General features: G+C 31.9%; 1 protein-coding gene across 1 annotated transcript in view; it reads right to left on the bottom strand.

Annotated features, from left to right (window-relative positions):
- The window catches only part of LOC111086161, a 106953-nt gene extending 101187 nt beyond the window's left edge, over window positions 1–5766 (bottom strand). The window contains exons 1-2 of the mRNA XM_022387872.1: window positions 5684–5766; window positions 543–653 (exon numbers count right to left, since the gene is read on the bottom strand). Coding sequence (XP_022243580.1) covers window positions 543–653; window positions 5684–5766 — 194 coding nt within the window. The remainder of the gene's footprint in view (window positions 1–542; window positions 654–5683) is intronic.
- Between the last annotated feature and the right edge of the window lie 5525 nt (window positions 5767–11291).

The following is an 11291-nucleotide window of genomic DNA, read 5'->3' as shown; positions in this document are numbered from 1 at the left end:
AGACAGCATATAATAATAAAAGCTGGCCCTTATTATTTAAATATTTATCAAATATTCCCTTAAATTCATTGCATCTACCACATTTGAAGACAAAACATTCCAATGTTAAACCACTCTGTAAAAAAAATACAACTGTGTTTGCTCAATGCAATTCCTACCCTGTTTATTTTTATATTTTGTCCACTTGTCCTACCATTCTCAACACTGAGTATCAAAAAACATGACACCTGACACTATCAGTTCCATGAACAATCTTAACCCATTAAATGCTGATTCGACATATAGGGTACGGTCTGCCTCAGGTAGTTGAATGTGAGTTTGAAAAACATGACACCTGACACTATCAGTTCCATGAACAATCTTAAGCCATTAAATGCTGATTCGACATATAGGGTACGGTCTGCCTCAGGTAGTTGAATGTGAGTTTGCTGTATAGAGTGTACAGCTCACAAAAATTTTGCATACATTTAAAGCAGCGACAGTCAAAGGGTTAAATGCTACAATCAGATCCCCTCTAACATGTTCTAGTATGACAAGCTAACCTTTCCATTCCAGGTATTATCCCACTAACATTTCTTTGAGCCCTTTCCAACAATTCAATGCTCTTTTTAAGGTAAGGATCCCAATAGTGAACACAATATTCCAAATAAAGCCTAACCAGTGAACAATAAAATGAAATCATAACCTCTTTAGACTTATTTTCAATATTTCTATAAATACAACCTAAATTCTTATTTGCTCTGCCACTAGCAAAATCACACTGCTTGAATGGCTTCAGAAACTGTTAAACCAAAACACTAAGATCCTTTTCTTCCATAACACTGTAACGATTATTCTCATCAAAATAAAACTTATAATTTAACTTATGAGAACCCACGTGTATTACCATGCATTTATTATAATTAAAAGCTATCTGTTCTTTATTCACCCAACCCATTCAATAATATAAGATATTTTTTTTGTAAATCATCAGCATCCTTTATCATTCCTCAAAAACTCTTCTATCATCCTGATATGTGCTTATCCTTAATGTGTTTGAAGAAATCCTGGCTGTTAAACAAAACGTTTTTCATATACCCTTTCTGAATGCCTAATGTGTTATTTGACCAACTCTCTAGATCTTCTACTGTTTCTTAAGGCTCCCATCATAACAGTCAGCTTTAAACTTCTTAAATTTAGAATGCTTTACTTTACTTTTATCTCATATATTCTTTGTGAACCAACCTTGTATTTTATTTCAGTCACCTTTTATGTAAGGAACATGTCTCTCTTGAATATTTAAAATTTATCTCCAAACATTTATGAACTTGATAAACAATTCCAATTAATTCAGTTGCCAATTAACAATAGAAATTCTTATTGTATCCCTTTAAAATTTGCTTTTTAAAATTTTAAACCAAAATCTCATTATTCTTAATCTCCATATGCAGTAAAACATCAAATCTAATTCAGCAACAAACATTTGCACCCAGATGTTCTCTAATTTCCACCCTCTTAACAATTTCTGTGTTAGAAGTTAACAATAAATCTAAAATAGCATTGTTTTGAGAAGGCTCTGTGGCCAACTGGTGAAGAAAACCATCTTAAATGGTTTCTAAAAACCTGTCTCTCAAATGGTTTGTCTCTAAAACTTTCCAATTTATGTGCTTGAAATTAAAATTCTCCATAATTAACACCTCATTAGTATTAATGAGAAGCTTTACAGGAAATTAATGTCATCTGGTGGTCAGTGATCAATTCCAACTAAAAGCCTTCTCTCCTATATCCACTAAAAGAAACCCAAATAGATTCAACCTCTTTGCTATTGATATCTTCAACTTCAACAGGATGTAATTTACATTTTACATATAAAACCACACCTCCCCCTCTTTTTAGTACCCTATTTATATTACAGAACCTATAATTCTGCATTTCAATTAAATTTCCATTGTCGAAATTGTCTACATCTAACCAAGTTTCAGTTATTCACAATTAATCTAGCCCAGCCACTAAGACTTTCAAAATAATGAGAAATATTTAAATAAAAATCAACTCTTTCCAGCATTATAGTACTATCAACACATCCAGGAGACAGATGGAACTATGATAATAATTAAATAGCTAGGTGTTTAAAGCTAAGAAAGTAAATTTTCTTGGGATGGTTAAATAACCAGCTCATGACATATTTTCTTTAAAAAAGTAGGAGACTGATGTTATAAATATTGGAAGAAGCCAAATTTGCTGGGATATGATTACAATTCAGAACAGAAAGCAGCAACTAAAGAATATATATTATGCATGATATTATTTACCAATTCTTCAAAAACTAGACAAAAACAGAATATATGCAAAAAGTTCCTGGCAAATGTATATTCAACTACAATGGAAATAAAGTCACAGAATAAAAGCATACATGTAAGTACCTTATAATTTCTGCACTAATAAGAAAATAACATCAAAGATAGAATGAGAAAAAACTGCATTATTAAAGATGAAAACCATGATCTCATTACAAAAGATTTGACTTAAATTAAATGTGTAGCTTCAGCCAAAGAGGCTTTTGATAAAAAAAACCAACATTAATTTTTCAGTGATGTAACAGAAGGCTCAAGGTAAACTGTCCAAAAAAACATCATGATTTGTTAATAATGGAAATACAATTATACAAATGGTTCATGCTCTTAAAGCTAATCAGGGAAGACACAAACATTAAAATAAACCTGCATAAATGCATTACATGTATTAATGCATTATCAAGTTTGGTTTGAAGTTTATAGCTGGGCTTAATTAATTATTATTTCAGGCATACAAATAAGTACCACAAACTGTATAAGTTACTAAATGGATTTATGGAGTGAAGAACATATATATATATTTCAATTCTCTTTGTGAAAGTATTCATAAAATCAATCTTACAAAATTATATTCATGCCAATATAAATACATATGAAAACCAGAAATATAATACAGGTGTTTTTTCAGGTGAAACTGATTTTCCTCAGAGCGATGGAATAGGTCCACTGAATAACAGGAGATTCAACAAGATATCTTTTACAGAGTAGTTCTGTATTTTTCTGAAATTCACTGAGTTCTTGACAATGAAATAAAGAGACTGGATACAATGGAAATATTTTATTTAATGACACAAACAGTGTATATATTTGCTTAGGATGTTGGGCATTCATTTTTACTGGATGGTAAGCTGTTTTCTCACCAAACTGCATTGGCTTAGATCATATACCATACTGTTTGAACCTAAGATTACTTACTTCCAAGGCAATGCCATACTTACCAAGATCAACTAGCACTACCCATGTGGCTGGTCATTTTCAATCAAACTTAAGGGAGGTCATAACCTCAAGGTGTCACCTGATCTACCAAAGGAGGATACAGATGTTAATGTCCCTGCACAATGTGCAGCATTATCGCCATGCCATTCATTGGCAGACCAAGTTACCTCAAGAGAATGACAAAGAACACAGGCAGCTAGAATGAAAACAACTTAACTTTCTTAACTATGTTATATGAAAACTTCATATACCATAATACTAGAAAATTCTAAAAAATAATATATTAAAAGATGAAGGTAGGAAACACATGACATGCTTATATATACCATATATATGTAGGACTGTTAATATAGAAAAAAATTAATACATATTAATTATTTACTCTTTCAAATACCATAACAATAACTTATTTTTGAGTTAAGAAAAAAAAACAATGTGTTTATATCACAAACATATAAATCTCAAAAATAGTTCTACACCACAACAAAAGCTGATTACCTAAACAACTTCTCAATCTTTTAGTTTATGTTATAACAGAAAGAATAAGGACAGTTGTACAATTCTTGGCATGAAAATACAAACAAAATGTAATAACTCCTAAAATTATGGTCACAATATCATAGAGATATTGGTAGAATAAGTTAAGTGTTATACAACAAGGAAATATACCTGCATTTTATATGCTACATTTGAAGGGAAGTTTCTCTGTCAAACTTTGTTGCAAGGTATAGGAAATAATTATCACAGATGTGAAAAAAAAAAAGGCATGGAATATATGGTATGTCTAACAAGTCTTAAAACACTGGGGTGTCATGTTTGATTGAAAATAAATAAAGGGAGGTTTTATTTTGTCTGTTGAAAAACTGTTTTCTTTAAAAGATTGGTTCCTAGTTATATATTTCAATGATAGTTTAGTTGTTTACGAAAAGACTCTATGAAGTCCTAACAATTGCATAATGTTATAAATATAGTTAGAAGTATCAAATGCATTTTAGAAAATATTTAAACTAAAAGATTTTAAATTTAATTTCCATAAGCAAAAAAATATTGATGTGTTTTTTTTTTGCAACATAAAATAATTAGAAATGAGTTCATTAAGACTTTGTATAGACTTGAATAAGCTTATGGTTGGTTTCTTTGCCTGGTGGAATGAAAGGATACTAGAAGTAAGTAAGTTTCAACTTTGAAGATGTGACTTTTGGCAAAGTTACTGTTGTAATCTTGTTTATCAGTTTGAGTAAGGAGTAATATGTGCTGTTAGTTGTTTTAAAAACTTATTGAATATATATATGTTTGTGTGGATGTGAAAGGCAGATTTTAATTCTTGTTTCACATCTTTGCTTGTTTGTTTTGGCAGATGGGAAGGTGACTTTAATTGGTCAAATGGAATTATTTTACTTTTGTGGTACAGGATAGTACTGTATGGTTTTACTCACTTAGTTAATAGTTATTTCTTCTTAAAATTTCTGTATTCTCATACAGTTTAATTTTGGTGTGGAAAACCATTCAAAGACACATATCTAAATTTTGTTCCTGCTAGCTTTTTCTGGGACCTCTTCTCTAATTGGCAATTAACAGAGTTTTTTATAAGGAAAACAGTGTGTGTGATATCCAGGAGTATAAAGTTGTCTTTTGTGTATGCTTTGTATTAAATGCCAGGTTCTCATTTTTTTTTGCAGTTTTTTCAAACTTCTAAACTTAAAACTTTATTTTTGATGTTGCATATATACTGCAAGTGAACTGAGATTTTGGCAAGACTTTTCACTTACCTTTTCTTTAGAGCTTTTATTTTTTTATAACTATAAAATTTGTTGTAGCCTATTAGTAGAGTACTTTATTTTAACTGTCAGTGCAAAAAATGTTTTATTCTAATGTAACTTTGAGGTTTAACTTAAAGAGGGGGCACACACCAGACTGGTGAGAGAGAGCTCATTAAGATTATACTTCCTCTTTGCTTCTCACCAGTCTAACATAGCCACAACAGACCCACTTGCCCATGCTTTGTTTTGTCTTATGTTGGTAACTGGCCTTGTGATTTAGTCATGTGCATCTTCCATGATTTGACTCTTTTTTCCTGATAAACCCAGTTACAAATCAGAAAGATAAACAAACACATTTGGTATCCTTCAAACCTCCAGTTATCAGACCCTAACCAACTATTCTGGGAGAAATACACAAGTTGCAAAATACCACACCTTGATTTTTTATCCCCCATTTTAATCTTAATATTGGAGATCTGACTTCAAAAAGTTTATGTATATAAGTACAACACAAGTAATGTAAATAGGCTTTTGCTAGCTTTACTCAACATGTCTATCAGATGGGTTTTAACATAAATAAGTCTAAATCCAATGTTCTACTCTACCAAAGTAACTGCTGTTACTTGCTTAGAAATATAATATTTTGGCTCTCACCTAAAAGCAGGAGTTCCAGGTATTCCATTCAAGATTAATAATCTTGCAAACACAGACCAAAATGCAATTTCTATCACAAACATCTCTATTTTTTTCAATTAACAGATTCACCTAAGGGAAAAAATATAAAGATACATAAGTTCAGCACTAAGTTCAAACAGCTTAAAACACACACACACACACATAAAAACACCAAAGATATCAACTTTTCAATAACTGTGTATCTAAACATAATGATCTTTTGTGTGACAATTTTATTTTATTACAGATAACCACCTTTCCAGTTTATTTACAAAACATGAAATTAACAAGTTAGTGGGCTATTCAAGTATAAGGTTTCCTAGATTCTGCCCAGTTGATGGGTGTATACTGTAAAAATGGATTGTTTCCTAAACTGAAAGCCTGCTATAGGGTAAAATCCTAAAATATGCTGACCATAAGATATATGGAATTAGTCACAAAGTTGCATGACTATATCATAAACTTATTTTTACTAAATATTTTTATCCACTAGATTTCCTGGCAGATTCTAACACCTACATGATACACTAATATAGAAGAAAATATTAAATTACATATTGTATTCCATGAGGTGAAATGGACAGATTCTTTATATTTTGGAAAATATAAAGCTGTTACTATTATTACAATTAGGTATAACAAATGTTTAATCTATTGCAATAAGTGTAAAATCAATACACAGATAGTATTTTCTTAAATTGCATTCTCTATCTATAAAATTGTGTTCTTTACATATTAAACTATCTGCTAAATTATGTAAAATAAGTTGTATAGGTTTGGTTTGAATTTCATCCAAAGTTACACGAGAGATATTTGCCCTAGCTGTCCCTAATTTAGCAGTAAAAGATTTTTACCAACAAATAGTGGAATTGACCATCAAATTATAATGCTCCATGGCTGAAAGGGTGAGCATGTTTGGTAGGATGGGGATTCAAAGTCAAGCATCCATGTCAGACCAAGTTGTACAGGAAGGAAATCAAAACATTTTCATTTGTTTGTTATTTAGCACAAAGTTACACAATGAACTTATTGTATCAAAATTCAATTTTTAGCATTGTAAGTCCAGAGACTTACCGCTGAGCCAATTATCTATCTGTAAGTTACCTTGAAACATCTCAAGTTCACTGTATTACAGGTACTTCCTATCATAAACCAAGTTGTGAGAAATTACATTATCTCTTCCTTCAGGTTCAGGTGTCTGTTGACACATAATCATTATGTATATTCTCATATTATTACACACACATTTCTTCTATTAATAATAACAATGTAAGTACTAATAAATTCCTGATAACAATAAATATCTAAATTTTTTATAACATTTTAAACATCTTGCGATCATTGAATAATTATGCAATAGCCTGAATAAATGAAAAAAAAATTGCCTGTGAAGAACTACTCTCATATTAAATGATCTATCAAAGACTTTTTGTAAAAAAAAAAAGAAGATTTCCTTCTTCGCTACCAGCCCTCTCAAACATTTTTTATAAAAATATAGGAATTCTTTAAAGAAATTATAGGTTGTATACAGGAATACAATTGAATAAATGTACCTTCTATATATAATAACCACAACCTGGCAACTGTGATACATATTACCTCTGGTAACTAGGGAGATGGCAAGCATTGAAATACAGAAGATACTGCAGAATGGAATCATACAGCCTTTGGAAAGTGCTTGCTCATCTCCAGTAGTGCTTGTAAGAAAGAAAGTATGCCAAGGTTTTGTGTACTGCAATGAGGAAAGGTGGTAATTCATGTTGGTGCCTTTCCTTAAGTATGGATAAATGAATGTCTGGATGCATAAGACTCCCATCAATTTAACACCTTGGATCTTGACAAGTTTAGCTGGACAACTAAAACTGCTTTTAGTACAAGAGACTGTCTCTGAATTCTACAATACGCTATTCAGCCTCTGTAATGCATCAGCAACTTTCAAGCAGCTGATGGAGCTTACACAAAAGGGACTGCAATGGAAGAAGTGGTTGGTCTACATAAACAATGTTTTGGTGTTTTACTACCCTTTTGAGTCAGTGTCTGGGAACCTAAAGGCAATATTTCAGTGCATACAGAAGAATGGCTTGACAATGAAACCAGGGAAGTGTTTGCTTATTCAAATAGAGATGGAGTTTCTTGGTCACATTGTATGAAGAGATGGAATCTCAATGGACCTGGTTAAGGTTATTCATGGTGTGAGATTGTTCTTCACCTGTAAAAAAAAGCAAAAAATCCATGGTTTCTTTAGTTTTGCATCATACTACTGCTGATTTGAAGACAGAAGTATCACTGTCGGCTCTCAATAAAATGGAAACACAACACAATCTATTCACTACATTGTAGTGGTACTACTTGATCTTCAAAGCTAAAACAACCCCATGTTCACAAAAACAATGATTAAAAGAAAACAGCATTCCTTGCTTTCTGAGTTATTGTGTAGTAGGTCCAGCAGAGTGTAATAACTATATTTGGTGGGTGCTACTCAATCATTGACAGTTAGAACAGTTAATGATCTCTAAAATCATGACTAAAAGGAAGTGGCTTTCCACACTGTCAAATGATACTGATGGGCATGTACTATATTATGGAATTATCACTTGTTTATCAACAGTTAAGACTATCATGATTGTTAAATAATGATTTAAATGTGTTGCAAACCCTTGCTTTCTGAGAAAGTAGTAAATTTTCTGATGCAAAATGTTGTCCAATGTTTAGATAAAATCACTCTGACAATTTGGCTGAGTAGCAAAAGCTCTGCAAATAATATCACCCAGTGCTTGCTAGATTTTTTATTGATCTTTGTGGAAGATAAACAAGATCTATGATTGAAGAGGGAGTGCAGCTTTCTGTGAGCTTTTATTGGAGTTATATGAATTTTAATCTTGGTAAATACTTTTAGTACAAGTCTTTATTCATCTGAATTTTAACAGTGATCATTTACTTTGTGAAGCCTGAAATGAAAATAAGTTGAGTTTGATGGCTTCCAAATGACACCAATGTTGCTACAGAGTGTAGGTTTGGTAGGTAACCCTGATGTTACTGAAGTTACAGAGTAAAGACTTACTTTTGAGGTCATCATGTTTAGTTTGATGGAAGTCTATCCTGTAAGGAAGAAAAAGCTAATGGATTGAGCACAATAGAAGTGACTGTATTTCAATATGCACAAGTACAAATGCCACATTTCTTCTCTCTGTTAGAATACAAATTATTGTCATTTTCCCAACTTTATCCAGTTTCTTTATTTTACAAACATCATGAATCAGAATCACTCTCCTTATTTCCTGAACGAATCTGTAGTTATTTGCAGATATATTTATTTGATACTTGTCAGGAAATCAAGAGTTTTTACCTGAAAACACCACATCACATTAACAATCTATCAATCATCAGAAATGTTCCCTGATACTGCCAAAATTTCAAGTATTTTATCCTTATTTTCTAACCAGCTTATTTTCAAACAATAACCCCACAATCATAGGTGTATATGAAGCCATAAAACATACAATCATAAGTGTTTATGTATGATGAATAGTAGTAGTAGTAAGCTATGAGGGTGACTGGTGATGGTTAAAATTTGCAAAATTTACTTACATAATTATAAATAATCTAGTGCATTTAGCCACATTGTTGTTTTTGTACTTTAGCTTAAATTTTTATTAACCTTTAAATTTGTATTAAAATCAAATTATTTTCCAGCATTTAAAGTAACTAAATATAAAAACCGACACCCCTTATTTTTTCTCAAGCGTATTTTATAAACTAATATTAATATTGGATCAGATATGCAAACAAAAAACCCGTATTTTAATAGAGTTATAAGCCTAGCTTGAATAACCCAATAGGCACCTACGTCTATGCCTACCAATAATACTGTTAATTTTGAGCTTCTTCTTCAGTATAAAATCTAATTTCTGCCCATGGATATAAAAAATGCTTAAGTAGAAGTTTGTCTTGTGATGTATTACAGTGTAAATAGTTGTTACTGTTAGGTAATTCGTTATTATTGATTAATTTACTACCTCGTGGCGTTACGTCACCGGTGGACCATCAGTAAAGAGGACTATAAAGATTTAATATGAATGTACCATCTGTTGGTATATGCTGAATTTCTTACTTAAGTAAAATTGCGGTTTAGTATTTGTCAAAATTGGCCAATTAGTCTATCAGAAGACGTCTTAAAGTTATTGAACGTAGTATTCTTTTGACGTATTTGAAAGTAGTATCATTCTGGTTGCGCATGCTCAATAATACTGCTCAAATCTGCGGGAAAACATACGGAACAAGTTACGTTCTATACCCCCCCCCCCCCCAAAAAAAAACAACAAAACAAACCTTCTTCAATAAAAGTACGGGTGAATCTAATATAAGACCATATTTACAAAAACAAATTGCAAGTTGGTTCATAATTTACTATGTCTCCCAGTGGCTCGACGGCAATTCCGAGGGTTATAACTTATAAGTAATATAACACTAAAAGCCTAATTAGACATAAGCTTAAGTATTAATGGAATAGTTGTGTACGTTTCAATTACACTGTCACACCCACAAACATTTGAATTGAATCGAAATAAATCCTATTATTGTATTAGCTAACATTAGGCCCTAACAGTAATATATAATGGCTTAAGTAAGGCCTAAGCAATTGAATCACATCTCGTAAATGCCACAGTACTGCTACTTGTCTATAAATAATATCACCGGTATAGGCCTAAACAATACAAGTTAATAAAACATGCATGAACTATCAAGTGATTTAATACTATTCTATTCATTCGTTATTTTAACTACAAAATACAATTTATAATTCCTAGGGTTCCAGTATTTGTGTTCAATTGATTCACTGTGTAACATTTCTGGAATCTGCGTGTTGAAGATACTTTTGGATTTATCTGTTGGTTATCAGCGTACTTTACCACCACAGCTCCATGTTTATTAGCTAAGTTTTTGTGATGTAAAAAATGACGTAGGATAAAACAAATAAATAAAAATAGGTGAAACACTATTATCCCGAATTTCTACACGGTAGGTAGTAGGATGTTTGAGAAAGCTTTAAGCATATTCATTAGTGATTTTGTTTCTTTTGAATTCCGCGCAAAGCTACATGATGGCTATCTGCGCTAGCTGTCCCTAATTTAGCAATGTCAGACTACATCACCACCCACCGCCAACTCTTGGGCTATTCTTTTACCAACGAATAGTGGGATTGACCGTCACATTATAACGCCCCCACGGCTGAAAGGGCGAGCATGTTTGGTGGGACGGGATTCGAACCCGCGACCCGCAGATTGCGAATCGAGCTCTCTAACCACCTGACCATGAGGGCCAATAATGATAGGATAGCTATGAGAATGGGAATAAGAGATTTATAGTATAAAATGTTAAATAATAATTCCAAAATAATCCTATATATTTATACTTAAACAAAATTAATGAGTTCAGGGCTGTTGAATTGGAAGACTACGAATTGCTGAAACTTGTTAGATTTAGAAAACATTGATAATAAGATTTTTTTTTAAATTTCGGGTTATAAGAAGACAGGGTAGGATGGCTCTTTATATAAGCGATAAAATGCAGCCTGTTAGGATGGAAG

This window comes from Limulus polyphemus, unplaced genomic scaffold (assembly GCF_000517525.1).
Source record: "Limulus polyphemus unplaced genomic scaffold, Limulus_polyphemus-2.1.2 Scaffold887, whole genome shotgun sequence".
NCBI lineage: Eukaryota > Metazoa > Arthropoda > Merostomata > Xiphosura > Limulidae > Limulus > Limulus polyphemus.
The sequence above is the reverse complement of the archived record's forward strand: the minus strand, read 5'-3'. Positions and strand labels throughout refer to the sequence as shown.